The sequence below is a fragment of the Ornithodoros turicata genome, chromosome 3, assembly GCF_037126465.1.
Source record: "Ornithodoros turicata isolate Travis chromosome 3, ASM3712646v1, whole genome shotgun sequence".
In the NCBI taxonomy this organism is placed as follows: domain Eukaryota; kingdom Metazoa; phylum Arthropoda; class Arachnida; order Ixodida; family Argasidae; genus Ornithodoros; species Ornithodoros turicata.
Window position 1 is genome coordinate 31,247,343 of NC_088203.1, and position 27,395 is coordinate 31,274,737.

The 27,395-nt window shown below is 46.8% G+C and overlaps 1 protein-coding gene across 1 annotated transcript; it reads left to right on the forward strand.

Annotated features, from left to right (window-relative positions):
• Window positions 1-14,499: 14,499 nt before the first annotated feature.
• LOC135389260 (uncharacterized) lies at window positions 14,500-15,204 on the forward strand. Its single transcript, XM_064619325.1, has one exon. The coding sequence runs from the start codon at window positions 14,500-14,502 to the stop codon at window positions 15,202-15,204; it is 705 nt and encodes a 234-aa protein (XP_064475395.1).
• The last annotated feature ends 12,191 nt before the right edge of the window (window positions 15,205-27,395 follow it).

The window sequence follows — 27,395 nt, forward strand, 5'->3', positions numbered from 1 at the left end:
ACCCAGTATTAGAGCACTGCACGGGCCCGGGCCCCCGACCCGGCCCGCGGGCCGGGCTGGGCTTGTTATTGGCTGTGTGCTCCGGGCCGGGCCGAGCCCGGGCCGACAAAATACGCCAGCACCACGGGCCGGGCCGGGCCCGGGCCGTTAAAATACGCCACCACCGCGGGCCGGGCCGGGCCCGGGCCGACAAATATGTTCCCAAGAGTCAGGCCCGGCCGGGCCACGCAGCTAATTCCACACATTGGAGATGCATTAGTTCATATCATCATGCGCTTGCGTCATTCCTGTGCATATTTTGCAAAGACAAGCAAAGGGTACTGCATTATGCATATGATTCGACCGTCTAGAACATTCTCCAAGCCACTTTACATTGCTCCTCACTCCTCACATATTTCACAATCACTCTGGCAAAGCTTGGTGAGAGGGATAGGGACTGGGAGAAGCAGTTTGTCGACAGCATGCTCTATCTCCGCAAAATCTTGACAGTGTAACGATAACGCCCCGTGCGTTCTGGATTTAATTTGGTCTCGTGCGGTTACGGTGTTAAACCGCCATCACTTGTATGTTTGTCTTCTCTCCTTATAAATTTACTTATAAATTTGTTTGATAATCGCCAGAAACGCGTACGTCGCGGCTGGAAATACTAGGCCGGGATCTACTCGCCGGGTCACCGGGCCGGGCCGGGCTCTATTTGCTTAGACGCCGGGCCGGGCCGGGCTCTAGTCACTGGGTCACCGGGCCGGGCCGGGCCGGGCCGCATAAAAATATGAAGGTCCGGGCCCGGGTCGGGCCGGGCCATTTTTCGATGCGCCCGGGCCAGGTCGGGCCCGGAAAAGTCGGCCCGTGCAGTGCTCTACCCAGTATGCAGGTTTCCGAATATCTGACTGTTCGCCGAATACGAACGACACTTCCCGAAAGCGGGCTTCACCTGAAGCTACCCTGCATGAGGTGAAGCCTGCTTTCAGAAACTGGCATGCTGCAGGACAAAGTTTACAGTTTATTACAGCACAGACAAGTTTATTGTGCATACTTCGTCTGAGAAAGGGGCGGCGTCCCTCCCATGTGCAGTTTAGCGGTGACAGTGGGGAACTTTGATTTGATGTTTGGGAGTTTGCCTTTTAATGGGGGGCCTATAGCCCTGAAACAAAAAGGGTGTCCTGTAACTTCCACAGGGCATGTATTGTAAGCTACTTCCTATATATCTTTCCTATAAAGTTCCTATAAACTCTAGATTCTTAAAGCTCTTTCAGCAGGTATAAAATGATTGCAGGTGACAGACCTTTGTCTTTGTCAGAGGGGAACACAAGATATCACGTATGTAATGCTGAGCCACAAAAGTGCTTTCAATCTATACCAACAAATCTATATCAACCGCCGCGGTACCGCCCACTTTTGTACGCCTCCCAAACCTTCTGGAAAGAAGAGATCAGGTCCCCCCTCAAGTCCTCCGAGCCCATTTTCATGCTCTGGTAGACGAGAAGTTTTCTACGTTTACGGCAGCATATACTGACGGCGCATCCCGAAACAACAAGTCCGCCTCAGCATTCGTCATTCCATCCGAAGGCGTCGTGCACGGAAGACGCCTTTCACATCCAACCTCCTCCACAGCTGTGGAGCTCTATGCCATCCTTTTCTTTCTACAACACATCGCTGATTTTACACCCCGGGAATGGGCAGTCTTTACAGACTCCAAATCTGCACTTCAAGCAATTGAAAATTCCGGCATACGAGGCCCATCTGCACCCCTAGTCACAGACGTGTCAATGGTTTACCACACTATCTACGCCGCAGGCCACAGGCTAGTTCTCCAGTGGGTTCCAGCCCATTGTGGTGTCGTGGGGAACGAGCAGGCCGACCGTGCCGCAGAAGCAGCACTCTCGTATCGGAAACGGACCCGTATTGTTCTGCTGAGAGGAGACCGCCGTTCAATTCTGCGACGCCTAGTGACACCCCTGGCTTCCCGCCAACGGACAACCGACATTCTTCCCCCCTCTATGTTGAACAGAGTTGATCCCACGCTCGCTTTCCGCATGCCACGAAACACCTCTCGTCAAGATGCTGCATTAATCCACCGAATGCGCCTCGATGTGGCCTTTACAGCTTAGTGGCGTTACCGCTTGAGACAAGTTGACTCTCCCACCTGCTGCCACTGTGGTGCTCTTGAGCATATTCTTCTTCATTGCCCTCACTACGAACCTTCCCGAACCACACTCTCCGAGTCTCTTCGTCAGCTGGACTCTCGCCTCTTCTCCCTATCGAAATTGCTTGGTCCCTGGCCCAATCCAGCCCAGCAACGCTCTGCGCTCAAAGCTCTTCTGACATTTCTGGACACCATCGGACTTCGATCGTTATTGTGAAGGGGCTCGTTATTTTATTCCCCCCATTCCATCCAGCAATGGGGTAGAGTATCGCCTGTGGCGATGAAACTCCCCACTCTCCAAGGTCGCAAATAAAGTTGTTGTTGTTGTTCACACATTATCCAAGAAAATGAAGTGTTTCCCATTTCAAGCAGTCGTTGACTGTTTGCCGCAACTACTGCCGCAACTACTGCCGAAACAACTAAAGGGAAGACTACATAAACTACTATACCTGAAAAATTGACTTGATGGCATTAGTAACATTAGAAAAACCAGCGAATACGTCAACACCATGACTCTCGAACAGTTTATTCCGGCATGTTAGTACACGACTGATCGGACCTATTTTGTATATGCGCTCCACATGAAAGATGGGATGAGATTAATTAAGTGTAGTAAATCGGGGGGGGGGGGAGTTGAAGACGGAGTGAACCAGTTTGTACAAGAAGACACAATCTTTAAAGTTCTACGATTTGACAAGGTTTGTAAGCCAAGTTTCTCCAGGGTATGCTCGTAGTTGGAATATACTCTGACGCCAGTATGTCGGTCATAAAGAATAGAAATGAAGCGGCGTTGGACGTGTTCAATATCGTCAGAAAGCGCTTTGCTTGTACAGTTCGAGGCGACAGTGGCAAATTCCAGGATGGACAGCACAACAGCAAAGAATAAGCTAAACAAACACATTGGTTGAGTGGGTGATGGGTGCAGTGATACCAAGTTTGCGATCGCTGAACTTGTTATACTCGACAAGTGTGGCTAGATATATGGGGAGCTGAACGTTCGTAACGGTGACGAAGGTTGATGCGTTTTTGCAACATCTGCACCGATTCAAAAGTATACCGAACAACAATCCTGACATCCTTGGCTGTCAAATACTGTGTTTTTAATTCAGGTCATCGTCTTGAATGTGATTACCTGCTCAGTAGAGCTGTAAAACAAATAGGTTTACTCTGTCGCCTGAAGAACGCTACGTAAATACGTTGCGCAGCCAGCAGCACTCGAACTTTATTTGTCCACTCTATATCTCACTCCACTCAAACTTTTAGCGGCCCTAGCAAACGGGAATTTGTCCAGGATTTTCATCTTCAAGAGGGGTGAGGTGTGTTGAAACTCCACAGGGAGCGTGTGACATCTATTCCACCTGGCAACTGTCACGAATGTTCACAGAAAACTCTTCTTGTTCTCTCTCTCGCTTTTTTTGGTGGGGGGGAGGGGGGCTGCTGGAGGAGGCGCCCCAACTTCGACAGAAGAGAGAAGCTTGGGGCAAGTGACGTGAGGATAGGAGATGAGCTGTAGCGCGTTTGGAGCCACGTGGGGGTCCCGTTACCTGAATTGCCCAATGATTTCGCTTCCCACACGTTACGTTGGGGGCGACTTCGGCGCGCTACCACCACACCTCTCCAAGTATTACGAAACTATGCTTTGGGGGATCCCATAGAGAAGTATGTAACCGAAACCGGAAGGCGAGCGGCCTGTTCATTCCCTTCGACACCGCAATGAGCTGGAACCCCCTAGAGAACCAGCCTGTGCCCTGCTTCGTAGACGGGGTTGAAAGCCATTAACACATCCATCACCAACGGTGGGGATGAGCCTCGGATGCCGGAATTTTCAATTGCTTGCACCGCAGATTTAGAGTCAGTGAACACGACCTATTCCCGCGGGGTAGAATGAACGATGTGCTGCAGAAAGAAAAGTATGGCATAGAGCTTCTCAGCTGTGGATAAGGCTTGATGCGAACGGCGACGTCCTTCCACTACGCTTTCGGATGGGATGACGAATGCCGAGGCGGACTTGGCATTTCGAGATGCGCCATTGGTGTATGCTGCGGCAGAGGTCGAAAACTTTGCGTCTACCAGAGCGTAAAAACGGGCTCGAAGGACTTGAGGGGGAACCTGATCGCCTCGTTCCAGGAGGTCGGGAAGACGTACGAAGGTAGGTGGCACAGGCAGAGAGCAGGGCGCGTCTGGCGGTGTGACATCCTTAGCTATGAAACCAGTGAGAGTCGTAATCGTAATCAGTAATCGTAATCGTAATCTTTATTTAGTCAATATTGCAAAATGTACACAAACCGGGACTGTGAGGGCAAGCCCTGCGGCGTGTCTTGTGCGCTACTGGATTGAAATCACTTTCAGGACGGTGTTGAATTTTCCTGGTGACGGCGAATGTGCGCACTCAAACATAGGAAGTGCCGATCCGTTTCACGCTGATGAAGAACCTCCACCCGGAGTTCACCAACTCCAGCAAGGACTTGCCGTGTTTCAGCCATTCGCACTTCAGGCACTCCAAGGCAGTGACGAAGGCTTTGGGCAAACAGGGGCAGAAGGGAATGATGTTGTGGAAATCCTGTGCAAAATTGGAAGGCTGTATAGCACAGTCGCCCTCACCAAAGCCGCGTGAACGGCCATAAGGGAGCGCTGATCACATCCCCATCCTAAGCCAGAAAGATTGCAGGAAGCCATCGCTGCACTTTGGTTTCAAGGGGCTTGAGGCTATGTGGCTTGAGCCTTGAGCAGATGTGGCGAGCCCAGCGCAGGTCCGAGTCCATGACCACACCAAGGAAGCGATGGGAACGTACAGGCTCGAGTTTCTTTACACCAACCCAAAGAGGGAAATTTGTCATAGCGTTGCGGGTGAAAGGGAGTTCGACCCACTTTTCGGGGGAAAGTCCATCCCAAGTCGCGTGAGGTTCAGATGGACATTATTTAACGCTAGCTGCAAACGATACTGAATGGCTGGTCGTGACTTGCCTACTGTCCATAGGGCAACGTCATCGGCATAGACAGAGAACGCGACTTTGCGAGGGATTATCGACCTTAGGTCTGCCATCACCACATTAAAGAGTGTTGGACTCAGAATGCTTCCTTGGAGGTACTTCTTCATGAACATGACGTTTAGGGCTTTGGCCTTGGGATGTACGGACAGCGACAGTTCGTTCCGTAAGGAAGTCTTGTAACAAGCTGAAGAGTCGACAGGATACTCCCAAAAAGCGCAAGGCATGCAGCACACGAATGTGCAAGACTGTACCATATGCGCGCTTCATGTCCTGGAAGATCGATACGACGATCCGTCGGTGAGCATGAGCATGTTGAACTGCAGGGACTAGGTCGAGAACGGGATCCATCGAGCTTCGGTGATGACGAAATCCAGCCATTTCGTGAGGGAACATACCTTGTTTTTCGAGCCACCAGTCGAAACGATGAAAAAAACATTCTCTCCATCAGTTTTCTCACACAGCTTGTCAGACTCACTGGGCGAAAAGGGGAGAGGGCATTTGGGGGTTTGCCTGGTTTCAGGATGGGAACAACTAGTACCTCCTTGCAGGTAGATAGTAGGGATCCCTGTTGCCAAGACGTATTATAAACACGAAGAAGAGCTTGGAGTGACCACCCGTCAAGGTTTTGCAGGGCGGCTATAGGTGATTTTATCTGGTCACGGGGACGAGCCCACATTCACAAGTTTCAATGCTGTCTTTAGCTCGATTAGAGTGACGTCGCTGTCTATAACTTCCGGTGGATGGGACCAGTCTTGGTGCATTTCGGCCGTCAAGCTCTGGACAAAACTGTGTACCACAGTCGTGGAGATATCTTCTGGTGTCGTTTGTACGACGGAGAAATGTGCCGCTGTGTTCGCCTACACCCCTAACGATAGCCATAGCCGCGACAATATATATACCGGGTGTTTCAGTTAAATCCCCGGGCTAAATAATTCGCGAACGGGTGCACCAATCCACGAACTTTCTTTTTCACAAGTATCTGTCTGATACCACCTACAAGCTGCACACCGTGTGAATTAGTGGGAGGCGCTCATTATTAAAATAAAAATGCAAATGAGTTTCGTAAAAAAGCGTAACTTCTGAAGCAGGGCGCTGTCGGCATTAAAATGGGTACTACCCCTTTTGAGACCTTCAATGGACACCTTTTAGAGAAAAATCTGCCACCGAAGCGGGTCATTTGTTGCAGTAATTAATTGGTTTCGGTTTACGTATTTTTGTCGCGGATGGTCGCGGCGAAAGCGCAAAAGAGCGTATTTCATTGGTGTAATTCATTAATGTAAGGACGTAATTTATCGATGGATAAGGGAGTGAAAGAGCGTCCTTCGTGAAGCGTCGAAGTTCGTGGATTGGTGCACCCGTTCGCAAATTATTTAGCCCGGGGATTTAACTGAAACACCCGGTATATATATATATATATATATATATATATATATATATATATATATATATATATTGTGTGTGTGGGGGGGGGGGCGTCTTTCAGAGCATGAATTGTCCTCCAGACCTTTGTGGCCGGGTCAAATGGTGAAAGGTGTTACAAAACTTACGGCAAAGCTTCCGGTCTTCTTCCTTAAGTTATCGTATTACTTTAGCTTTCATCCGGCGGTATGCTACAATGTCAGGAAGTTGCCCTGTTCGACGAGCCGTTCTTTCTGCTCGGCGATGTAATGCCCTAAGGTGGTTAATTGTTGGAGAATGGCCGACGTGACCTGTTACCCTTTTAGGACCAGCGCGTAATTAATGACTCAACGAATGGCTTGCGAGAGAGCCTCTGGAGACGTATAGAGGTGTTTACAGATGTTCGGAGGTCTGCACCGCGCATACCTTGGAAACTTAATCGATCATTCATCTTGAATTCTAGGGCAAAAGAAAGAGAACCTACCTCTGGCTTCACCTCTGCTTACAGGGAGGCCTATAGGCGGCCGCCACTCCAGCTAGTATAGTACATATACTGTATATATCCTCCTTAGGTCGCGCCCATCGTGAGTTGCTGGAGGAAGCACTACACTTGATGGGATGAAGACAGGTTTCTGCAGATAAAAAAGAAGAAATGAAAGAAACAATGCGAGATGTACGGAAAACTCAGATGCGATACTACTTCTGTGGTTTGTAGGCGTGACACCGAAGTAGCACTTGGGCAAAACGGCAGGCTTACAGACCCGAAAGTGCTGTCCCCCGCATATCCATAGCAGCCGCTCCATTGCTGGCGCAGTACGAGAAACGTAACGGAACGGGTATTGAATGGCTGGTATCAGAAACCGACAACGGAAACGGAAATATGTCTGTAACGAAAATGTGCCCGTTACACTTCGCTGTTAGACGGTTCCGTGGTTGGAAACGGCTTGAAACTACACCGGGCGCGGGCTTGTATCAGCTTCGTGGCACGCGGAAAACCAGGGGATAACTATTGAAAGAAATTAAGGTAGCACCAGATGCCCTCCGGCAAGGGTAAGAACCTGATTAACTGAGATTAACCCCAGCGCACACCTACAGTTTTTTTTTCTTCTTCTTCGACACAGATTTTTGATATAGAACTATTAGGGCTGCATAAATTTTGTTTTCGCGGGTGGGATAGGTAGGGTCTGACTTTTGTGGGTTCTGCCTTTCCCGAATTCAGAGGGGGGAAATAATGTGCTATTTTGAAATCTGAAATTATGAGTGAAATCGGGTGCTATTGATACGATTCAGTGTTATCGGGTAACTTTTTTCTTCCTGTCCAACAGGCAACCCATAGTTTGAGGTGCACCTATTGGTCTAGCATGCATTCCTCGCGATTCATAGGCACAAACACCACGTGATGCAACATTAAATGTGCTTCGCGTAGTTTGTCATACTCAGATAATATTTTCATCAGTCGTGTGCACGTGGCACTATGTCGTGTACTTGATACTAGATACAACATAATACGATGATTAGAAGTCAGGAAGAAACTGAATTTAACCCCATTTGGTCCCAAATCGACTTGGGGGGGGGGACAATCCTGCAGAGTTGGATTTAATGAAAAAGCCACCCCAGTCATACGGTCTGTCGAGCATCCTGTAGGACTGCGTCTGCAACCACTGGGCGGCTAATTAGCTAAAATTCTTCAATTAACTTATTCCGGGAAATGCGAGTTAGCAGAACTGGAGCCTGCCACTGGCCAACACTCAAGAAAGCCACATGGAAACCCTTCTACCAGCATTTCCGCAGTTCAACCCGCACTCAGATGCGTCATCGCTAGCACAGCGCTGGACGAAGTGGCAAGCCCGCTTGGAAAACTCTGTGTTGGCCGCAAACATATCACAGGCGCCGCTCGCAAACGCGCCGTGTTGCTCCATCATGCCGGGGAAGACTTAATCTCAGTGAGAGAGAGAGACAGAAAATAAGCTAGTAGACGCTATGGGCAGTCGTGGGCCTGCGGAAAGCCTTTTAGTTCTTGGATAACGTCGGGGAATCATAACATTCACAGATCCACTTAAAATAATACACTTCACACATGAGCTCTCTTCACTACAATACACGGGAGCTCTGCCGCGGCCGCCCAACGCTTCCTCGGAAGGACGGAGCCGTCGATGATCGTCCAATACCTATAGTTTTGGTATCCGCAGGCGTCAAAGCGTCTCTTCCATAATCACGTGTTGAACTATCAAGCCTCCGGTGGACGTCAGTTTGCGCTGTGCGGTGTTTCTATGCCTTTGCGACCGACTACAACATGCACTTGAAGTACGGCCTGCGCGATGCCACATCTGAAGCGGACAGTAGAGGAGAAAAAGCGTACCTTCCAGGAGCATTGGGAGGCAAAGTATCTGTTCCCGGACATAAACAACGTTCCGGAATGTTTGATATGCCAAAAAACTGTTGCTGTTCCGAAAGAGAGATCTCCGACGTCATTACGAAGCGCTTGACAAAGGACAGTCCGCGGAATTTACTGCAAAGATCCGTGAAGAAAATGTGATGCGGCTCAAATTGGCAGTTACAAGACAACTGGACATTTTTTTTGTAAGACTAACAGAGAAAGTGAGGTCGCAGTTGATCGCAAAAGCGTCAGAACCCTTCACAGAAGGTCCTTTCATCAAGAACTGTCTCATTCGGTGCAGCTGAAATTGTGTGCTCAAGCGCAAGAGATTGTTTTAGCCTTTCTGCAAATACTGTCGCTACTGTCGCTGAGGGCATGCGTGCAGATTTAGAAATGCAGCTGCGCAATATTTCGAATAATTTTTGTGCATACTTAGCACTTGACGAATCCACGGACATAGATGATATTGCTCATTGCGTGGTGTTCATCCGCGGTGTCACGCACGACTTGGACATAAACGAGGAACTGTTTGATCTGTTTCCTCTTAAAGGGACAACGACGGTAAGCGGCCTATGAGAGCGGTAAAAGGCAGCATCGAAGCAGCAGGTCTTAAGTGCCACTACGGACTAAATCTCGGGTCTTCAGGTTCCTACCCCCCCCCCCCAAAGCCATGTTACTAAAATCTTCTTGTCTCACTTTACATTCCTGCAAAATATTTTGGCTCTACGTGACGCGAAACCTAAAGAAAATTTATTTTTATTTTTGAGAACTGTGACGTCATGTTAGACTCCGGCGGAGCGCCCGGCTCTCATCTGGCAACGTTGTTCTCCTTCGCGTCTTTCGGGGGACTAACTTTTTGCACTTCGTTATCGGAGCCCCACGTGACATATTCTCCGACGGCTACCACCTCCGAGAAAACACAAAGGATATGGAGAAGACATATCTCCCATTTTCCCCTCTTTCGGTAGCGTACGGCCAATACGGCCCGCAACTCAGTTTGAGTTACAGACCCCAGGCCTAGACGATCAACTTGTACTTTCAATGTCACCAGAAGCGGACGGATTCAGTTCCAGATTTGGTGATCTTCCAAGCAAATTCGAGCGAAGGCTTAAAACGGAGCTCTTCGGCCTGCCGTTTTCCGCAGACGTGGACAACCTTCCTGATTTCTTACGAATGGAATTAATTACCTGCAGTGAGACGCACTGCTAACAAGCTCGCTGATTGGTTCGGTACAACATAAGTCTACTAGTAATAATTCGTGGCTTTATGTCGCGAGTAACTGTTTGAACATAAGTTATGTGAACAGGTACTTTCTGTGACGAACCTGAATAAGTCAAAGTTATGCTCACAGCTAACAAGCGAACACCTCCAATCCGTGCTGGACTCGGCACCTTGAAACCAAAGTGCAGCGATGGCTGCCTGGAATTCAACGTCTTTCTGGCTTAGGATGGGGCTGTGATTAGCGCTACCTTCTAGCCGATCACGCGGCTTTCGAGAAGGCGACTGTGCTTTACAGCCTTTCAATTTTGCACAGGGGCCCTGTTTACCCGATGCCTTCGTCGTTGCCTTGGAGTCTCCAGAATGGCTGTAACACGGCAAGTCCTTGCTGAAGCTGGTGAACTGCCGGTGGAGGTTCTCCGTGAGCATGAAATGGCTCGGCACTTCCTACGTTTGCGTGCGCACATTCTCCGTCACCCACTCCTCAGGAAAATTCGACACCGTCCTGCAAGCGATTCCCATCGCGTAGCGCAGAAGGCACGCCATGCTCTCACTGGCTTCACAGCTAAGGACGTCACACCGCCAGACGCCCACCTTCGTACGTCTTCCGGACCTCCTGGAACGAAGAGATCAGGTTCCTCCTCAAGTCCTTCGAGCCCATTTTTATGACATGGTAGAAGCAAAGTTTTCTACCTCTGCTGCAGCATCACCGATGGCGCATCTCGAAATGGCAAGTCCGCCTTGGCATTCGTCATCCCATCCGAAGGCGTAGTGGAAGGACGTTGTCTTTTGCACCAAACCTCTTCCACAGCTGCGGAACTCTATGCCATACTTTTCTTTCTGCAGCACATCGTTGACTTTACCACAAGGGAATGGGTCGTGTTCACTGACTCTATATCTGCGCTGCAAGCAATTGGAAATTCTGGCATCCGAGCCTCATCCGCACCGTTGGTGATGGATGTATTAATGGCTTAAAACCTTGTCTAAGAAGCAGGGCACAGTCTGGTTCTCCAGTAGGTTACAGCTCCAGTAGGTGTCGAAGGGAATGAACAGGCCTATACAGCACCGCAGAAACAGCTCTCTCGTCTTGAAGACGGACGCGTATTGTGCTGCTGAGATGAGATCATCGTTCCCTACCTCGACGCCTCATGACTCCCATTGCTTCCCGTCAATGGACCGCATGCCTCGACATACCTCTCGTCAAGATGCCGCATTAGTCCATCGAATGTGCCTCGGTGTGGCTTTTACAGCGCAGTGGCGTTACCGCTTGAGACAAGTTGACTCTCCCCAATGCTGTCACTGCGGTGCTGTAGAAGATCTAGAGCACATTCTTATCCATTGCCCACACTACCAACCTTCCCTAACCGTACTCTCCGGATCCCTTAACGAGCTGGACTCTCGCCCCCTCTCTCTCTAAAAAAAAAGCTTGATCCCTGGCCACATCCAGCCCTCCAACGCCTTGCATGCCCCCAAGCTCTCTTAATCTCTCTGGATACCGCAGGATTTCGACCCTTATTGTGAATGGGCTGATTATTTCATTCCCCGCATCACCACCAGCAATCAGCAACGGGGTAGAGTATCGCCCCTAGCGATGAAACTCCCCATTCATCACCTCACAATAGAGTTGTTGTTGTTGTTCTTAACATTACAACTGCGCAATCACTTTCATCTGATTTTGACGCAATAGTCAAAAGCATGAGGAGTCAATTTCTTCAGTACACAGCAAATAAAAAGGATAGTTGTCCCTGTCATTGAGCAACGCTAAATAACGCAAATATATGTTGTTCTGTCTTCTGTGTTGTATCATCTATGTATCTGAAAGAGGCTAGCCCAAACCCGTGGTATGCGGCCCGCTCCAATCATAGCGCTAGTACATAATGCTTAGTACTGCAGGCTCCGTATATACATGTAGCGAATGACGGAGAGGGGGAATCGATAAGGTACTCTTTAGTTTTGAAGGCGCTTGCCATACGCCCTATGTACTTTACTGCACGCTTCAGTGACGTCTGGCATGGACAACTAGCATTGCAATGCTAGTTGTCATGCGAGAAGGTCATGACCTTCTTCAGGTGGGCCATTCCACGCGAAACGATCCAACGGACCTGCTCGGCCATCAGAAAATTATCGCGAATTTTTGCGAATTTTTTTTTGGAAGTCCCTAATGGCGCAAAAGGTCATACCACGAAACGTTTCTTTCCAGATGTCAATGTGGCGGGTGACACGAGCAAAGCTCGCGGCGCTGGCGAAACCCGTGCCTGCCGTGAACGGCAGCTGCGGCTCATAGAAAGCACCTAGAAGTGTACAGTTTTCTTTCGCGTACAGGGGAAACCACACTCTACACAGTGTCGCAAAATCCCGGTTGTCATGCTGTAATCGGTGCTGGTATACACAGGCCGGACGAAGTTTCACAATTTGCCTCCTATTCCGCGATTTTTTTTTTGAAAATAAAACCATTAAATTTTAATGAATATTTTTTCCTTCCAAGGTATCATCGAATACTTCAACAGAAAAAAATCGCAAGACACGTAACTTTCGGGGTCATTGCAGGAAAAATAGAGGAATTATGCGTTTTTCTTTTTTCAAAATTTGCTACAATCGAGCGTAAAACACTCAAGAGGTCAGAAGGGTGAAGAGGTCAGAAGAGACGTCGGAAACCAAAGCAGTTTTATAGAAGGAGCCTTCCCCTACAACATATTAAAAAATCTCGAGGGTGTTTTTTCGTATCCAATAGAAAATAATTTTTGTGCAGTAGAGGGTATTCCGGCTACAGTGACCTACGTTGCATGTGTCCGGTGGGGTGCCATATTTGTTTCTTGTGCTCCTGTTTTAATTCTTTTTATTTCCAATTTTTTCTGGTCTGGTTGGGTTTCAATGTGCAAGCAATATGCTGTGGCACAGACTTCTGCAAGGTTGCCACAGTCTTTTCTTCTGTAGCATAACGCGCGTGTTGTTGATGTAGAATGAACGTGCAGAGTAAAGGATTCTGTGGATTTTCTGATATCGATTGTCTTGAATAGTTCCATAACATTCTCGTGCTTCGCGGTGCTAACATGGAATTAAAACAGTTCACTAACGTTCTGTTCAAGCTCACTAGAAAAACGTTGCACTGCGAATTTATTTTATTTTAGGCGTCAGGATGCCTTTCAACTGGACCAGATAGATTTTGTAAAGTTGTTCCGTCCGGGAAGAAATGCTGTTCGCACTGTTTATGAAGTCTGACAGTAAGGCTGCGCGTTGTACTTCCATGCTTGAAGGAAAAATTTACATAAAGTTAATGAAATAAGTGTATAAAATCGGAAATACACGGAATTAAAACGGGAGCCCAATAAACAAATATAGCACCCCACCGGATACATGCAACGTGGGTCAGTGTCGCCGTAATACCCTCTATATACTAAAAAAAAAAATCTTGTATACGAAAAAAACACCCTCGAGATTTCTTAATATGTCGTAGAGGAAGGCTCGTTCTACAACACTACGTTGGTTTCAGACGTCTCTTCCGACCTCTTCGTTGCGTGTTTTACGCTCAATTATAGTGAATTTTGGAAACATCGCATACTTCCCCTATTTTTCCTGCAAGGACTACTAAAGTTACGCGTCTTGCGATATTTTCTGTTGAAATATTCTACGAGACCTTAGAAGGAAAAAATATTGATTAAAATTTAATGCTTTGATTTTCTACAAAATAATCGCGGAATAGGAAGAAAATTGCGAAACTTCCGGCCTGTGTATACCAGCACCGATTACAGCATGACAACCGGGATTTTGCGACGCTGTGTAGAGTGTGATTTCCTCTATACGCAAAAGCAAACCACACACTTCTAGGTGATTTCTATGAGCCGTTCACGCTTGGCACGGTTTTCGCCAGCGCTGCGAGTTTTGCTCGTGTCTAGCACCCGCCACATTGATATCTAGGAAGAAACGTTTCGTGGTACAGTCAAACTCCTTTATAGCGAACACCTTTTTAACGAAAATACCACTACAGCAAAATTTTTTTGCGGTCCCGCTGGAGCCTATAGGTCCAATAATGGACATCGTTTTTAACGAAAATACCTTTACTGCGAACTTTTTTTTGCTGTCCCCTGAGCTTCGTTGTAAAGGAGTTTGACTGTATGTCGTTTTGCACAACGTTGTTTTGCACTATTAGGGACTGCTAAATAATTTTTCGGAAAAATTCGCCATAGTTTTCTGAGGGCCGGGCAGGTCCTCTGGATCGTTTCGCGTGTAATCGCTCAGGTAACATCCAAGGTATATCCAAGATATACCTTGTAACATCCACAGAATGGAAGCAAGGAAGAAGCTGAAGAAGAAGTCTTCGCCCATTCACGTTCGTCTCACGCACAAGGCACAGCGCTCGTTGCTGAGAACGAACTATGTCTTCAGAGGAGAACGTCCAAAAGGGGAAGGATACGGAAGAGAATGAACACGAGGAGGATGCTCATGGAGAGGAATCTCATGGAGAGGAAACTCACGGAGAGGAAGCTCACGGAGAGGAAGCTCACGGAGAGGAAGCTCACGGAGAGGAAGCTCATGGAGAGGAAGGCCATGAGGAGAAGGCTGGTAGCGAAGAGGGCGAAGAGGCCGAGAAGAAGGGTTCCGAAGAGGCGGACTCCGGTGAGCACGAAGGAGCCGGCGACGAGAAGAAGGAAGAAGGCAGCGAAGAAGCACACGACGCAGAAAGCGCCAAAGCAGAGGGCGGAGGCGGGGGTGAGGAGAAGGCTGGAGGCTCTGCAGAACCACAAGCGGCAGCCGCACCATCAGCTGGAACCAGTGGTGGAGGAGACGCAGGAAGTGGAAGCGGCAGTGGAAGTGGAAGTGGAAGCAGCGGAAGCAACAACGCAGGCGGGAAAAGCAAATCGCTGGCTGTAATCGGCATTGTGGCGGCATTCATTGGGCTGGCGATCATCATCATTGCCGTCATTGCGCTTAGTGGGCTCGGTGGTGGCTCCACAACTGCAGCTGGAGAAGTCACTACTGTACTCACCGAGAATGTCTCAACAACTCCAGCGAACAACTCCAGCCAAGCATCTCCGGCTCCTCCACGTGCTTTCCGAGATCCAAGAACACAAATTTGGTAACCGTTGGACAAATACCGTGAATCTTGTACTGCTTTGCAGTGCCATAATGTGTTATGTGGTGCCGTCTGCAGGACATTAGCCGGTGGTGCCTTGTGTACACTGCATCAATATTAGCCGTACGGCGCAATTAAATCTATTACTCGTGTGCACGATTAGACGCCATGAAATGTCTGTCAGTGATAGAGAAATGTTGGGAAAGGAATATGTGCTCACAATGTGTACAGGTCGAGCGTATCCTTATAGGCTTACTGCGTATACGATTAACTAGCCACCAATAACTTTCTGCGCCGTCGACGACACCTAAGTTATTACACTCTACAGAAAACGGGCGTGAACTGGGGAGTTAGTCTCTCGCATTGCAATTGAATTTACTCACAGCACTGCAAATGGTCCCCCGTATGCAGCAGTCTACGTCAATGTGTGTGCTCTGCGGGAATCAGAAATATTCGTTATTTCACGACAAGCTGTGTCCTGTGTATGACACAGATACATGCGCATAGTTGAGGTACATATCACTACGCTGACAGTGCGGGCAATTCTCAGTGACTGTTGACTTTGAGCGAGCAGGGGCGGATCTAGAGGGGGGGGGGGTCAGGATGTCCTGACACCCTCCTCAGTTTCTGTTTTCATATAGTACCATGCTCGTAAAGGCTGGACCCCCTTTCAGAAAAATCCTGGATCCGCCTCTGGTGAGCACCACCACGTACGGTCATCTCGTAGCGGCTTTATTGTGGTGTAACACAGTTTTTCTTTCAGGCATCAGAAATGCAAATATCTTCATCTTCGTTTTCTGCCTGCGTTCCTGTGAATGAAGATGCTTTTCTCTGCATAGTAACGCGACGTTCAGACGTGCGAAGGCAGCACGCGCCCATGCTACGTTCACATATTACCTAATGGCACAGACTTCGGTAGTGACGTCGCGAACCAGCCACGGCTCGAGTTTACAGAGGTTCGAGAAAGTCGAGCTTTTTCAAAAAGTTCGTTGAAAACTTCGAACATGTTCGGTATGCGCAACGCCCAAATCTGCAGTTTACTGTTTTGACAAGTTTTTTGTTTATAAAACTGATGCGTATAAATGCTATTATTGTCTTTTTACAAAACAAGACATCTGTAATACATTTCCAGCATCTGTTCGGTAAACATAACAGTATCGCTATGTGTGAACGGACATCCAACACCACATAATCCAAGCACAGTAGTACTGTGTCTGGTCGTAGGAGTCCAGGGTCTACTACGTTCTATGCCCCCCTACCCTTGGGCCGACTTCACTCGCGTATTTTTTCCCGGGCGCGGCAGGTGGCGCCCGGGCGGAGGGTTGTCCGCGCGCTTACTGGTGGGCACCTGGGCAGACTTCTTTGGCGATTTTTCCGCCTGGGCCGACTTCGTTCGCAATTTTTTCAGGTGGCGCGTGAGTGGTTTACATGCAAGTAGGGACATGCACACTGTCATCCCAGCCAGGCGGTGATGCCGTCACACCTGGGCCGACTTCTTTGACAATTTTTCCGCCTAGGCTGACTTCTTCCATGATTTTTTTCGATACAACAGCGGCGCGGTAGGCGGTTTACACGCAAGTAGGGTCATGCACACTGACAACATCTGGCCGAATTCATTCTCATTTTTCACCCTGGGCCGACTTCATTCATAATTTTTTCCGCTACAACAGTTGCGCGGTGGGCGGTTTACATACAAGTAGGAACATGCACACCGGCAACCCCACCAAGCGATGGTGCCGTCACACATGGGCCGACTTTATTCCCGATTTTCAGCCTGGGCCGATTTCATTCATAATTTTTCTTTCCGCTACAACAGCTGCGCGGTGGACGGTTTCCATGCAAGTATAGTTATACAAGGGATAGCCATACACAAAAGTACAAGATGAAATATATGAAAGCCAATAATGGCAGGAATTATTAGTGACTCTGCATGAAGAAGAAAAACCCAACCAAAAACATGAAACGGAAGGAACGCAATACACATCATAAAGAATATGGGAAGCTAAGTTGGGAGAAAAACTCAACCAAAAAAAGAAAGCAGAAGAAACGCAATACACATAATAAAGAATATGGGAAGCAAAGTTGAATATTCCAAAACGACACAATTAATTTTTTATGACGTGAATAGCACACATGCAAGGAAAGAGAAACACGATTAACAGCTAATAGAGAGTCAAACCCATGCATCATCCAAACAAGAGATACGTACAGGAAAATAATTGAAAAACAATCATCAAAACGAGAAACATGACGAATTTAATACCGCGACCAGCACAGAGCTAACGTTGAATAGCAGAGAAACACTTTGAACGGTGCATCATCCATGCGTAAACAATTGATGCATGCAAGGAAATAATGAGAAACACGATCAACAGCTAATAGACCGTATGGAAAACCTAGCGCCATCTCGTAGCACTCCCGGGAACCTACCGGCATTCCGCCATGTCTGAGGCGTTCTCCCCGGCACGAGCAATGCAAACGGCTGTCATACAACAGCTCTTTCACATGTCCTGCTTCTCACATATGCTGGCTCACTATCTTATTTGTGTGATGAGACGCGGGTTTCAAAGGGAATGTAAACCAGGTAAGAGAGCCTCAAATGTCTGTATTCCTTATTGCACTGAAAGCATGGAGCGCTGTGACATAGGTTGGGCAAGAAGATTACGTTAACCTACTGCAACGATGCTTTGTTATCCCATCCCAAGAGAAATTTGTAGAGTTTAGTAGAGTTCATTTGAGAAGTTGGTAGTGCACATTATACAGCAGAAACATTTGGTACAAAATAAAAGCTTATTTAGTACGATTGTAGTTGTTGCTATGAAACCCGCTGTGATGCTCACCGTTACGCACTGGTATAAAATGGGGTCCTTCTCAGCTCGGTGAATCTGAGTATTCGTTATTTGAGCATCTCCACATAATTGTCGCGTTTGGTTGCACTGCATTTCACATGACTGTTTACCAGACAGATAGTCCTCCTTAGATGGGCCCCTCAGACGGTGCACTCTGACTGTTTCGATCATTTAGTGCGAGGACACTTCATGCTCGCCTTACAGTCACCTTCAACAGCTTCCCTGAGACAGATATGACTGCTAGCCATCAAAAGAAAAGATGAAGTTCAATGCTGGCACAGCAAATGTGTGTTCACGGCACTTCAAAGAGACTGATTTTGACGCAAACGTGCCAAATGGAAGACGGGACATCTATGAATTTGCTGTGCCATCAGTCTTCACATTCAAGAAGAAGAAGAAGAAGCTAGAGAGAAAACTAGCAAAGGAACGCCTAGTGATGCAAAACTATCGATCAATCACCGATAGTATCCAGAAACATAGATAGTTTTAGGATAATTGACCGTGGATACTCCACAATCGTACTAAGCTTTTATTTTGTGCCAAATGTTTATGCCGTATACAGTGCAGTAAATAGTTCTTAAATGGACTGTACAGAACTGTCTAAATATGTCATAGGATGGCATTAAAGAGCAGGTTTGCACTAGGTTAACGTAAGTCTCTCTCCCAAAATCGAAATGACAGCGCTCCAATGCAACAAGGAATCCAGAAGCACTCTTACCTTGCTTGCATTCTCTTTTGAACTCCTCGTCTCACCATGTGAATAACATAGTGAAACAGCACATGTGTGAGGCAAGATGGGCGATAGAACAGCTGGACGTGAGTCGTGTCTATGACTCGGGTCGGGGAGAGAGCCTCAGACAAGGCGGAATTCCGAAGGTTTCCGTGCGGGCTACGAGAGGGCGCAGCGTTTTGCATATCGTCTATAGAGAGCGAAACCAATGCATCATCCAACACATAAGCAAGAGGTACACTCTTAAAAATGAACTTCACCTCATAGCACGCTCCTAGCCAACCATTATCTGGAATGATATCGTTATCTGCCCTAATTTGTTGAAAACGGGGGGCGTACGCCACTTCTGTGACACTTATGCTGTTCATAATTGTCACAGAAAAGGCGTACGCCCCGTGTTTCCAACAAATCAGGGCAGATAACGATATCATTCGAGATAATGGTTGGCTAGGAGCGTGCTGTGCGGTGAAGTTCATTTTTAAGAGTGTACACAAAAGTAAAATAATTTAAAAACAATCTATCAAAACGATAAACATGCACGGACTTAACACTGAATAGCAGAGAAACACTCTAAACAGCGCATCTGCCAACGTGTAAACAACAGACACATGCAGGAAAATAATATCGAAACAAACTATCAAACAAGAAACATTACAAATTTAATAAATTGAAATGGAAGTAATCTATATTTTAAACTATCATAAAATCATTCTTGCGACCTAATCTAGTCGAACAATATACAATTTTTTCGTCCTACTCAGGCACTATAAACATTACCTTGAGAGAGGTATCCAACACACACAGTACAGCCAAGCTTTACACAGTACAGCCAATGTTTGCTATTTGAGCCTGGTGGGGGTCACTCTCTCTCTCTCCCAGTGCCGTGTATGCCAAAGGGAGTCTGGCCATTAATGGAACATGCCTATACCTGGAGCTCCACCCACCTTTTGAGCTCTCTGGCCAATCACGAGCCAAAATACAGTTCGCTATTAACCCCAGGCTATCCAAGCTATATATTACCTGTATTAACTGGGTGCCGACATTTTCGGGAAACTGGATTGGATTAGATTGAATAGGATATTCCCTGACGACCTAGCAACATAATGGATTTTGCGTCCACTTTTAACGGCGCCATCTGGATGGTGAGGGGCACGCCGGGAAGACGCAGAATAGCAGAAGGCAGAAGTAGCAGAAGTGCTTGCTAGGAGAACTGATTGGCCTGCAGAACCGCTAGTTGGAACAAACTGCCGGTATTATACGTATTTCAACTATGAAACATAACAAGACTGAACCAAGAACTGGCAAAGGTGTGTATACGAATAAAAGTATGTCATAAAATGAAAAATTTTGGCCATTTGTAGCGTTTTTCTCGCTATTTGCCTGTGATCGCTGTCGTTACTAGGCCTAACAAGGACGACGAAACATATTATTTTCAGGTAAACATCGACACTGTAGCGTAATTTAAAGGTGATTTGCAAGGTAATTGCAACAGAATGTACACTTACGGAATAAAATTGACGTAATTTGTGAAAAAAAATTGTCATGAAATCCTCGCTTCGCCGTTCCAAGCTACGCCGCCATTTTCGGGAAAATTTTGGTGTCATGGCGGCCCGCATAGATAACAGCAGCCAATGAAAAACGCTCAATTTGATTGACAGGTCGAGCCCCTTTTTTAGGCTCCTCCTAATGGCCAGACTCCCTTTGGCATACACGGCTCTGCTCTCTCCCTCTATACAGCCCAAAGCGGAGAAACCGAACGTCCTTTGTCAATCTATGGGGTGGGGAACTCTCTCTTTCACATTCTTTCCTCCAAAGGGAAATGTTCTTAGGACTGGTGCACAGAGGCGAAATTTTTTATCGATCAACTATCGCAAATAGATGTTAGCGTTATTCGATTCTCAAAACGCCATAAGAATTCTGTCAAAAACAAACAGTAGCAAGAAAAAAATCTAGGAATAGACGTCAATATCAGTGCAAACTGCTTTTAGACAAACATTATCCAAGCAAGCGATAAATATCATCTGCGGACACAATACCCCATCAAAACGAGAAACGTTGCATTTAATGTATTTCAGATCAGACACAACTATCACGCATACATTATTCTCAACTCACAAAATATCAATCGAGTGAACATCTGAAGCAAAGAGAGAAAATCAAGTTTATTCAGTGATAGAAACAATACTAATTCGAAAAGAGAAACAAATTTAAGCACATCATTTTTTTATGATAACTTTGCAACATTAATTTCTACACGCAGAAGCCGCAAACAAACAACTCATCTGAAATGCAAATTATTGTAAAATGTTTCTATAGCGGAAATCAACGCACACAGCTGGGTAGTTTCATTTATAATCGAATGATGCCCGCCGGTCACATTTTTTATTTCTCTCCAAAAAAATATATGTTATCCCACCTACAAAGAGATGCAAAAGGTGCCTGACCGCAGGTCTCTGCGATATTTTCTTCTCCGTCCACGGCGCTTGGAAGCAACTGGCGCGATTTCGCGGCTTAAATTTTTTCCAAATTTGTGACCTTGTATCTCTTGAACGAAATGTCCCGTTTGAACGAATTTTTTTTTGCTGACGGAGTGGTGCACGTTCCACCGTGGAATACTAAATTTATATGGTCAAGAGAAAAGTATACGAAAAAGATCCCGAAAACGCAACAGAGAGCCTTTTTACCGCACGTTTGGAAGCTCATGGCCGAGGCCCTGGATCTCCGACTGTGATGTTCTTCGCATTAGCAGAAATATCATTCTTTACTCTTTCGTTTGACGTTAAATACCTTGCTTTATCTTTAGCCATTATCCCGTAACAATGCCGTAAACACGGAAGGGTTGGGGAAAATTCTCATTTTCGTGGCAGTGTTTACCCAAAAAGCACATCTTCAAATTTTTCGATATTTTGTACTAACATAGCTGAGACATAGCTCTTTCAGGATATGCAATAAAGTGTTTGCTTATTTTGGTCGCACAGGACGCGCAATTTTTTTTTTTTCGCAGCCCTATTGGGCGGCGCTCACAGGGGTCAAACACACGTACAAAGAGTGGACTTCTACCCCACCCCTGTCTTACCCCACCCTTCTACCCTACCCACCCCCTTTTTTTCTTTTGCTTTCGGTGAGGGTGGCGTCATACCAAAGCCGACTATAGTAATATGCACAGATCACTGTGATGTCCACAGACAAGCAAAAGCTCGTTGCTTAGGCTTTCCCACCCAGTTAAACCCTTCAAGGTTACGTGCTTGAAGGAAATCGGACGTGGGAACATCGCATTTGTAAATGCTCCGGCTTTGCCGAGCCGAAGCGCGAGACGTCTATTCTCTTGTAATTTTGTTTTGTTATTTGCTGGTTTCTTCTACTTCTGTGTCTTCTACTTCGTCTACTACGGGTGCCTCAGTGGGCTCACACAATATCTTGCTCTGATATGCTCCTGTTCACAGTCTGCACAATTTCGATGGGGTCACTGAAGTCAACGTCGTCAGGGCTTGAAGCCGGATGATCTTGTTCACTTGAAGGCCCTGCCTCAGCAACCTGCAGTCGAAACGTGTTGTAGCAGTTCACACATATTTCTTCGGTGTCGTGGACATGGACTGCCTCCGAGGTGCTCAAGATGGTCTTCAAAAGCCCTGATCCTATCAACGATACCGGCCTGAAGTTCTTGTTCCAGGATATTTTTTCTTGTGTCGTTCAGTGTAGTCCGGGCAGTGTAGTCTACTTCTGGTGTGGCTACGGCTGGCCATGGGGAGCGCAGAAGTACACGCTACGCCAACGACAAAACGAAATTCATACGTAACATAGAGGAAAGCAAGGCCCTTTTCTTAAAATGTGGACAGCGGCGTGCAACATAATTCCTGCCATTATTGGCTTTAATATATTTCATCTTGTACTTTTGTGTATGGCTATCCTTTGTATAACTATACTTGCATGTAAACCGTCCACCGCGCAGCTGTTTTAGCGGGAAAGAAATTACGAATGAAATCGGCCCAGGCTGAAAATCACGAATGAAGTCGGCCCATATGTGACGGCACCATCGCTTGGTGGGGTTGCCGGTGTGCATGTTCCTACTTGTGTGTAAACCGTTCACCGTGCAACTGTTGCAGCGGAAAAAATTATGAATGAAGTCGTCCCAGGGTGAAAAATGAGAATGAATTCGGCCAGGTGTTGTCAGTGTGCATGACCCTACTTGCGTGTAAACCGCCTACCGCGCTGCTGTTGTATCGAAAAAAATCATGGAAGAAGTCAGCCTAGGCGGAAAAATTGTCAAAGAAGTCGGCACAGGTGTGACGGTATCACCGTCTGGCTGGGATGACAGTGTGCATGTCCCTACTTGCATGTAAACCACTCACGCGCCGCCTGAAAAAAATTACGAACGAGTTCGGCCCAGACGGAGAAATCGCCAAAGAGGTCGGCCCAGGTGAAAAATACAGAACGATAAGGGCACGCGCAGCCCTCCGGCTCGCTGGTAGGCACTCGGACAGCCCCTCACCCACGTATCCCTACTTGCATGTAAACCACTCACGCGCCGCCTGAAAAAAATTGCGAACGAGTTCGGCCCAGACGGAGAAATCGCCAAAGAGGTCGGCCCAGGTGAAAAATACAGAACGATAAGGGCACGCGCAGCCCTCCGGCTCGCTGGTAGGCACTCGGACAGCCCCTCACCCACGTATCCCTACTTGCATGTAAACCACTCACGCGCCGCCTGAAAAAAATTGCGAACGAGTTCGGCCCAGACGGAGAAATCGCCAAAGAGGTCGGCCCAGGTGAAAAATACAGAACGATAAGGGCACGCGCAGCCCTCCGGCTCGCTGGTAGGCACTCGGACAGCCCCTCACCCACGTATCCCTACTTGCATGTAAACCACTCACGCGCCGCCTGAAAAAAATTTATTTATTTATTTATTTATTTACCCTCAGGGTTCTTCATTACAGAGGGGAGTGGGTAATATATTGAAAATAGACATACACATATGTTATACAAAAAACAAGAACAAGAAATGCAGTTGATCAAAATGCAGGTTTCATGGACAAATAAGCACATGTATCAAAACAGGTATCAAACACTATATTCGCTAAGTGCATTGTTGAAATGAGTGATAGAGCTGATGTTGGAAACAGAAGAAGGAAGGTGGTTCCACCTACGTGCTGTGCGCGGGATAAACGAATCAGCCAGTGTGTTAGTTGCAGCTATGGGAACAAACACTTTGTGAGAATGATCTACTCGCAAGGATATACAGGGTGTTTCAAAAAACGTGTCATTCGGACTTTATAAAAAGACGGGGCGACGGAAAAATACGGGGTAAACGGCATTGGTGTGGCAACTGAATTTGCCACCTTGAAAAAATATTTCCATTTGATTTTAATTAAAATAAATTGAATTTCTTTAATTGAACTTCAAAATTTCCCAAGTCAACCTAACGTTTTTTTTTTACAGAATTAGAGAGCCCGTAGCGAACTTAGTCAGATCCACTAAGAAATCCGCTCGATATTGCAAATGGAACTGCCCAAAAAAAAAGTCCCGAAATTGAGGCTTCAAAGTTTCGGGTATTCAACGGCGCACCAAATCAGACGCAAAGATTCGTGGAGAGGAGGACATGCTCCTGCCCCCATGAAAGATAGAAGGTCGAAAAAACACAGGGCGGGAAAAAAGAGGCGGAATCATTTTTGTTTGCCGCTTATCAACGTATGGTAGAATGTCACCTGCCTTGTTATCTGCGCGTCTTGTGCTGCACGCCGGTCCGGCGATAAACTGTTCTAGCTCAATAGGGGTAGGAGCATGTCCTGCCCTCCGCGCATTTTTCCGACTGATTTGGTGCGCTGTTGAATACCCGAAACTCTGAAGCCTCAACTTCGGGACTTTTTTTGGGCAGTTCCATTTGCAATATCGAGCGGATTTCTTGGTGGATCTGACTAAGTTCGCTACGGGCTCTCAAATTCTGTAAAAAAAACGTTAGGTTGACTTGGGAAATTTTGGAGTTCAATTAAAGAAAATCAATTTATCTTAATTAAAATCAAATGAAAATATTTTTGCAAGATGGCAAATTCAGTTGCCACACAAGTGCCCTTTACCCCGTATTTTTCCGTCGCTCAGTTTTTTTATAAAGTCCGAATGACACGTTTTTTGAAACACCCTGTATAATGTGCAGAGGAAAGAAGTTCGTTTTTTAGCGACATGGTTGTGATAATAAATTTTATGAAACAGAGAAATGCTAGAAAAGTCGCGTCGGGACTGTAATGATTGTAATGATAAATGATTCTTCATTACTGTCACGCTGGATGTTCGATGGTAGTTGCAGAGAATGAATCGCGCGGCTCGGTTCTGCACTTGCTCCAATGCGTTAATCAGGGTACGATTACTAGGGCTCCATACAGCTGAAGAATACTCAAGATGGGGTCTAATCAGCGACTTGTACAAGTTTAGTTTAAGGCTACTAGGGACACGAGAGAAGTTACGTTTAAGGTATCCGAGCGTACGATTGGCCTTATTTATAATGTAGCAAACATGTGGTTTCCATGAGAGGTTTGAAGACAGGATTACACCTAAATATTTATAAGAAGATACCTGCTCAAGTGGCACGTTATCAATGCAGTATGGTTCTGCTGGCGACAGTTTACGTGTTATTCTCATGTGTTTACATTTTGCGATGTTTAATTCCATTGACCATTTCTGACACCATACTGAGATCGCTGTTAAGTCGGACTGAAGCTGTTCAACGTCATCGGTTGTTTTGATTTCGCGATACACAACACAGTCGTCGGCGTACAATCTGAGAGACGATTTGACAAAGCCATGTAGATCATTAATATAGATTAGGAATAACAGAGGACCAAGCACGGAACCCTGCGGTACACCAGAGGTAACCGGAAGGTGAGATGAATCATGATTATTGACAGATACAAATTGAACGCGGCAGGAAAGAAACTGTTCAATCCATGCTAAGATTTTCTGATCAATGCTAAGTTTGCTTAGTTTGTACAGGAGCAGAGAATGAGAAACTTTATCGAATGCTTTAGCGAAATCTAAAAAGACGCAGTCTACCTGGGAGCTGTGGTCAAGGATAAGGGCAAGTTCATGAGTCAGTGATTGTGTAAATTGCGAACGAGTTCGGCCCAGACGGAGAAATCGCAAAAGAAGTCGGCCCAGGTGAAAAATACAGAACGATAAGGGCACGCGCAGCCCTCCGGCTCGCTGGTAGGCGCTCGGACAGCCCCTCACCCACGTATCCCTACTTGCATGTAAACCACTCACGCATCACCTGAAAAAGTTGTGAACGAAGTCGGCCCAGGCGGAAAAATCGCCAAAGAAGTCTGCCCAGGTGCTGTCAGTGTGCATGCCCCTACTTGTATGTAAACCACTCACGCACCACCTGAAAAAATTGCGAACGAAGTCGACCGAGGCGGAAAAATCGTGAATGAAGTCGGCCCAGGTGTGATGGCATCGTCGCTTGGTAGGGTTGCCGGTGTGCATGTCCCTACTTGCATGTAAACCGCCTACCACGCGGCTGTTGTATCGAAAAAACTTATGAACGAAATCGGGACAGGCAGAAAAATCGCCAAAGAAGTCGGCCCAGGGTGAAAAATGCACAACGATAAGGGCACGCCCAGCCCTTCGACCCGCTGGTAAGCACCCGGACAGCCCCACCACCCACCGTGCGCTGGAAAAAAAATCGCGAGAGAAGTCGGCCCAGGTTGAAAAATGCCCGACGGTAAACGAAGGCCCCCCGCCAACTCCACCGATCACTTCATAAGAATCTGATTAATTGTGCCATATAGGAATATTAGCTGTTGTGCTTGAAGTTACGTAGACCTATCAGAACTTTGTAGTTAAAACTCCAGTGTGGTGCACACGTATAATAATGTTAGACTTTTTTATAATAAAACTTATTTTTGATTGTAATCGTATTGATTAAAAATATCTTCTTTGATTAAATGTGCTATCCCATTTTAGTTCTGATTAATTGAAAACTTGTGTGATTACCATTAATAAAAAATATTGTGTATGATGTGTGATACCCCTTCAATGCTATAACATCATACTTGTAATAAGTATAACCTTTGTTACGTGTATCGTATTGTGTCTCTTCTGCTTCAGGTTTTTGGCTGGGTTTTTCTCGTTCACACAGAGTCATAACCTAATTCCCGACACTAATGACTTTAATATTTTCACTTGTACTTTTGTGCATGACTACCCTTTGCATGTCTATATTTGCATGTAAACCGTCTACTGCACACCTGTTGTAGCGGGGAAAAATTTGCGATTGAAGTCGGCCCAGGCTAAAAAATGTGAGAGGGTAAGCGCACAAGCAGACCTCCGGCCACGCTCCGCCCACCGATAAGCGCGCGGACAACCCTCCGCCCGGGCGCCAGCTGCCGCGCGCGGGAAGAAATACGCGAGTGAAGTCGGCCCAGGGGTAGGGGGGCATAGAACGTAGTGGACCCCGGTCTCCTACGACCAGACACAGTACTACTCTTTTCGTATCAATAGAAGCGGTTTCTCATCCTCGCGCTTGTCGTCGAGTATCGCGTTTGAGCTCAGATGGCAGAGTTTCCCACACCTCCGACTTTCTTCACTCGATTCAGATTCCATTTAAAACACAGTATACCTACTCAGAAAGGAAGA